The following is a 5581-nucleotide window of genomic DNA, read 5'->3' as shown; positions in this document are numbered from 1 at the left end:
CCCGCCCCGCCCCCGCCCCCGGCGCCGGTCGAGCACCCGCCGGCCGCTGCGGCTGCACGCCGTGCATCCACGCCATGGCGCCATGGGCTGGACCCTCCCGTCATTACGCGGCGCATCCAGCGGTGCGCCAGCGTCTGGGAGCTTGACGAGCTCGTGAGGCGCCACGGGCCGGCGTTCAACCACATACATGTGCCGCTGGCCCTGCTGCAGCTGCACCGCCTGACACAGGGGCGGCCGGGCGAAAGCGACGACGGCGATCGTGGTGGCGGCAGCGGCGGCGACTATGGGGACCCTGAGGCGGATGCGCTGCGCGAGCGCATACAGAGCGGCTCGGAGGCCAGCACCAGCGGCAGCAGCACCGGCGGCGGCCATCGGAGCAACGGCAGCAGCAGCAGCAGCAGCAGCAGCGGCAGCAGCAGCAGGGGTGGCAGCGACGACGCAGGCAGCGGCAGTGGGCTTACTGCGCCACACAGCCAGAATGGTAGTAACGGAAAGCTGGAAGGAGGCAGAGCGCAGGGATTGCGTGATGATATCGGCAGCAGCACGCAAGGCGGCGGCGGTGGCGGCGAGGTGGCCCCTGCCCCTCCCCCCACTGCGGCGGCTTCAGGGGCTGGATCTCCGGCTGGGGACGCAGCAGCTGCGGGCGTAGCTGCGGGGCAGGGAGCAGCAGCAGGAGGTAAAGACGCAGGCGCGAGCGTGGACGCAGGCGCTGACGGGCGGCCCCCGCCCCCCGCTCACGCGCCGTCTGTCGAGGCGATGCTCACGGCGTGGCTGCTGGCGCGCACCGCGGTGCTGCTGCCCGAGCTCGACGCGCAGGGCGTGTCCAACGCTCTGTACGTGCTGGGCGCGCGGCGCTTGTACCAGCCCGCCGCTGTGGAGGGCCTCTGCTCTGCCGCCGCGCGCGTGTGCAACGACATGGCGCCGCAGCACATCGCGACGACGCTCTGGGCGCTAGCGCGGCTGCGCTGCACGCCATCGTCGGGCCTGCTGCGGCGGCTGGTCGCCAACGCACTGGCGCGGCCGCCGCGCACGTTCCGGCCCGCGGACACCGCCATGCTGCTCTGGGCGCTGCCGCGCCTGGGCCTGCGCCTGCAGCGCCACGTCCCGCGCCGCCTTGCCGCGGAGTCGGCGCCGCAGCTGCTGAGCTGCGGCGCGGCGCCGGCCGAGGCGGCCGAGCAGCTCGCCGGCCTGGCGCGCTGCGGGGTGGCGCCTGACGCAGACTGGCTGGCCATCTTCTGGGCCGCCACGGGGCCCAGGCTGGCGGAGGTCGACGCGGGGACCCTCGGTTTTGTGGGCACGGCGCTGGGCCAGGCGGGCCCGCTGGCCGCGGCGCCGCCTGCTGAGTGGTTGCTCGCCCTCGAGGCAGCTGCTGGTCGAGCCGGGCTGCTCGATGTCTGGCTGCCGGGGTTGGGGCGCGCGGAGGCGGGCGCACGGCTGCTGCACGGGCTGTCCAAGGGCGTGGGGCCGGGCCGGCTGGGGGCGGACGGGGGACGTCTCGCTGAGCGGCTGATGGCGGGGGCGGTGCCTTCGGCGGACCAGCAGCAACAGCAGCAGCAGCAGCAGCAGCAGCAGCAGCAATGGGAGCAGGGGCTGCGGGCTGTGCAGAGCCGGAAGCAGCGGCAGCAGCAGCAGCAGCAGCAGCAGCAGCAGCATCAGCATCAGCAGCAGCAGCAGCAGGCGTCGGTCCCCCCCGAGGTGGCGAGCCTTCTGCTGGCCGCCGCGGCGCGCCTGGGCCGCCTCCCGCCCCGCCCCTGGGTCTCCGCGGCGCTCTCCGCCGCGCGAGCCCGGGCTGAGGCCGGTGGCGCGCCCGCGCAGGAGGTGGCGGAGACCCTGTGGGCGCTGGGCAAGCTGCGGGCGCGGCCCTCAGAGGCTTGGATGGCCAGCGAACTCCGCGCCCTGCTGCAGGCCCTGCCAGCCGCCGAGCCCGGCCACATGGCGGTCGCGCTGTCGGCGATGGCGAACCTCAACTACCGGCCCGGTCCCGCATTCTGGCGCCCCGCTTGGGACGCGAGCCGCCCCCTGGTGGCGCGCGCGGAGCCGGGAGACCTGGTGCGGTTGCTGCGCGCAGTTGCGGTGCTCGGGGCCGCGCCTCCAGGCGCGTGGGTTGCGCAGGCGCTCCGCACGACGGGGGAGCAAATGTGGGTGGAGTCGGTGCGGGGGCCGCAGCGGCGGTGGTGGCAAACACAGCGGTTGCAGCGTGAGCAACCGGACGCGCTGCACGCCCAGCGGCAGCAGTTGCGTCAGGCAGGTCAGCAGCAGCAACAGCAGCAGCGTATTGCGGGGGCCCTTAATGGCTCGAGTAGCAACAGCACGGGGCTGGACAGCAGCAGCCCTCGCGGCCCTGGCGGCAGCAGCAGCAGCAGCAGCAGCAGCAGCAGCAGCAGCAGCAGCAGCGTCAAACCCTTTGCCTTCCAGCCCTGGCCGCTGTCGCGGCTGGCGGCGTGCGCCAGCAGCCTCGCGCGGCTGGGGGCGGTACCGTCCGCGCAGTGGCTGAGGGCGCTGGTGGAGCTGTCGCGGCAGCAGATCGAACTGGGGCCGCCCTTGGAACCTAAAGTGAGCAGGCAATGCAATCCCCTTGTGCCAGTCGCTTTGCATATGGGAGGCTTTTGCGCCTGCCGGGCCAGCGCGGCAGCAGCCAAATCGCAACCCTGCCCGCATGACCTGCGGAGGCGCTGCCTGCTGTTGCGTTGGGGCTGCCCACCCCTTCCCCACCTTCTGATGTGCCTCCCTCTCATCCCCCTGCAGGTGGTGGCGCAGCTCGTGTGGGGCACCGGCCACCTCTGCCGCGCCTCGGGCTACGCCACGCGCCCGGGCGCGCAGTGGGTGGCGTCCCTGCTGGGGCCCTCGGGGCTGTGGCCGGCCAGCTTCCAGGGCGACGCCCTCGCGCTGCTGCTGGCCGGCCTGGCCAAGCTGCAGACCGCCCCGGACCGCGCGTGGATGGCGCAGGCCGTGGAGCGCAGCGCGGAGGAGATGGCGGCGATGAGCCCGCGGGTAGGGCACGGGGCATTGCCTGGCGCCCCAGCAGCTTGGGTTCTTGGGCGCGCTGCAACCTGTCGTTTGCTGGCGCCGAACCACTGCTGCGTGGCTGTTACTCCGGCATGCCCATCGTTTCGTGCCTATTTGTGCCACTGACAACTTGCTGGAGTGTGCTGGAGTGGCTATCCTACTGGAGTGTGGCGTCACCCTCTCCCTGTCTCGCCCAACTCTGCTGGCCGATTGCGCTGAGCTTCACATGACCCTCCACCCCACCCGCCACCCCAAACCGTTGCCCCAGTCTTTTCAGACGACCGTCACCAGCCTGGCCGCCCTGCGGGCCGCCCACTTTGCGTCGTATTCGGAGCGCTGGTGCGCCTCGTTCAACGCCGCGCTGCCCGCCGCGCTGCCAGCCCTGGGCCATGACGGCGTGCGCCAGCTGCTGGTCGGCGTCTGCAGCCTGCGCCTGCCACAACCCGCCTCGCTGCTCGCCGCGACAACGCTTGGCCCGTACGTGGAGGCCGCCGCCGCCGCCGAGGCGGGCGGCCTGGGCTCAGAGCGCGCGCAGCAGATGCTGCTTCAGCTGTCTGTGCTGCTCGGCGAGGAGACGCGGCTGCCCCACGTGCCTGCGGGCCTGGCGCGGGAGTTACTGCTGCGGCGGCGGCAGCACCTGCAGCGGCAACTGGTGCGCGAGGGGAAGGACAGGGGCGGCACGGCGCGGGGCATCGCGGGCAATGGCAGGCGGCCGCAGGGCAGAGAAACGCAGCAGCATCCGCAGCAGCATTTGCTGCAGCAGCAGCAGCAGCAGCAGCAGCAGCAGCCGTTGTTGCAACAGCAGCAGGAGCAGCAGCAGCAATTGCAACAACAGCACCCGCAGCAGCAGCAGGAGCAGCAGCAGTGGGAGGAGCCTCGGCAGCAGCAGCGGCAGCAGCGGCAGCAGCTGGGGCTGCCGGATCAAGCGCATCAGCAGGCTGTTGTGGCTACTGACGACGCTGCCAGCGACGCAGACGACCCCTCGGATAGCGGCACGTCCGGTGGCGAGTTCGCCACTGTGGCGGCAGGGCGCTTCGCCAGTGATGCCTAAGCAGTGCAGCCTCATGCCGCTGCTTTTTTTGGGAGAAGAACGCCCGTGCTATCTGCTGTACCCACGGCATCAATTGACCGTACGTTGTATCCTGTTGTGAGTAAGAACGTCTGGCCACAGCCCTGCTGAGGCCTGGGAGCGTCGCCGCTGGCTGTGTTGCGAGGGCAGTGCACGGACAAGCTTGACCTGTTGAGCATGCCCAGCTTGCTTGAGCTTCGACATGCTGTACAACAGCGACCCTGATCAGCTGCCCCGAAACACGCACTGGCTTGCCATCAGCACACATAAACCCTCACACACTCACACACAAACACACACAAACACGCACGCACGCATGCACGCACATGCACAATGGAGTTGGGTCGCCGCATATCAAACACGACAGTCTTGAGCACCCAACACAGCCGCTATGTCCTCTTGCTGTGCCAGCCTGCTTCAGATCGGGGAAGTTGATACAATAAATTCTGATGATAGATTCTGAGCATCAAAAGCTGCCAGCTCACACGCAGGCACTCGGCAATCACCGTTGGCTCATTGGAAACCTCGCAACTACTTGGACCGAGTGTTTGCCGGGCCCCTGAGCGGGAATCAACGCTGATTGCCGTGACTATCCCATTATACATCACAGAAGCCTGGTTTCCCCAGTAAATCAGCTTCTGACTCTCCTCGTGGTAATTGTAGCTCTCGCCGCCCAAACAGCGCGATTCACCTCGTGAATTGTACGCAGAAAAGAGATACACAATGCGTCTCAGCACCACTCGCATGTGCGCGAGCATCGTTGCGGTCGCACTCGGCATCGTGCTAGTGGCGAGCGGCACGCGTGCCCAGACGACGGCGGGCGCTGCAGGTGGGACAGGGGGAGCAGCGGCCGCAATGGACGCGCGTATGTGAGTGTGTGCAATCTGGCCGATGTCAATTGGTCCGTGCAGATGTAAAAATTGGGTTCTCTACCACCGCTGGGGCTGGGTCGGCGGTCTGGAACCTGCTCCCGTGGAGCGACCAGCTGCGAGGCCGTCCCTGTGGCCGGCTTGGGCGTCAGCCGTGGTGCTGTGGGTCGATTGATCCTGCGACAATCAGGTGTTTGCGCCTGGCCAGCACCTCGCGCCGGTGCCCCGTGCTGCCGCGTCGCCGCAGCCCCCAAGCCGGGCGAATGGACCAAGCCCGCCTTCTGCAAGGACCTGGAGTGCCCCAGGTACCAGGTGGTGAAGAAGATCAGCGACAACATCGAGCTGCGAAAGTATGAGCCAGGTGGGAAGCAAGATGCGCAAGGCGGTCAACATGAAAGGCAACCCACAGAGGGGGGTGCTGGCTGTGGCACCGTGAGCCAGGGTTGTCCGGAAGCTACTGCGCCGCTGCGAGCCGTAGCGAGAGCGACGCCACAGCGACGCCACGACGCAACGCTGCCCTATTCGCATCCGTGCTTTTGGTTGTGAAGGCTCCTGGGCGTCGACTACCATGGCGGGCAGCGACACAGACCGTGCCATGAGCGGGTCGTTCATGAGGCTCTTCAATTACATCCAGGTG

At 68.9% G+C, this 5581-nt stretch overlaps 2 protein-coding genes across 2 annotated transcripts; both read left to right on the top strand.

Moving 5' to 3' along the window:
* Positions 1 to 756: 756 nt before the first annotated feature.
* On the top strand, positions 757 to 4057 carry MNEG_7888 (hypothetical protein; the record flags this gene model as incomplete). Its single annotated transcript, XM_014043638.1, has 3 exons — positions 757 to 2049; positions 2746 to 2991; positions 3275 to 4057. 3 exons carry the CDS (start codon positions 757 to 759, stop codon positions 4055 to 4057), a joined length of 2322 nt encoding a protein of 773 aa, XP_013899092.1.
* A 741-nt stretch (positions 4058 to 4798) lies between these two features.
* Positions 4799 to 5543, top strand: MNEG_7887 (hypothetical protein; the record flags this gene model as incomplete). The annotated part of the gene is made up of 3 exons (XM_014043637.1): positions 4799 to 4904; positions 5192 to 5305; positions 5524 to 5543. 3 exons carry the CDS (start codon positions 4799 to 4801, stop codon positions 5541 to 5543), a joined length of 240 nt encoding a protein of 79 aa, XP_013899091.1.
* Positions 5544 to 5581: the final 38 nt, after the last annotated feature.

This window comes from Monoraphidium neglectum (genome assembly GCF_000611645.1).
Source record: "Monoraphidium neglectum strain SAG 48.87 unplaced genomic scaffold scaffold01440, whole genome shotgun sequence".
NCBI classification, from domain to species: domain Eukaryota; kingdom Viridiplantae; phylum Chlorophyta; class Chlorophyceae; order Sphaeropleales; family Selenastraceae; genus Monoraphidium; species Monoraphidium neglectum.
Note: the sequence above shows the minus strand (reverse complement) of the source record. Positions and strands in the feature narration are given on the sequence as shown.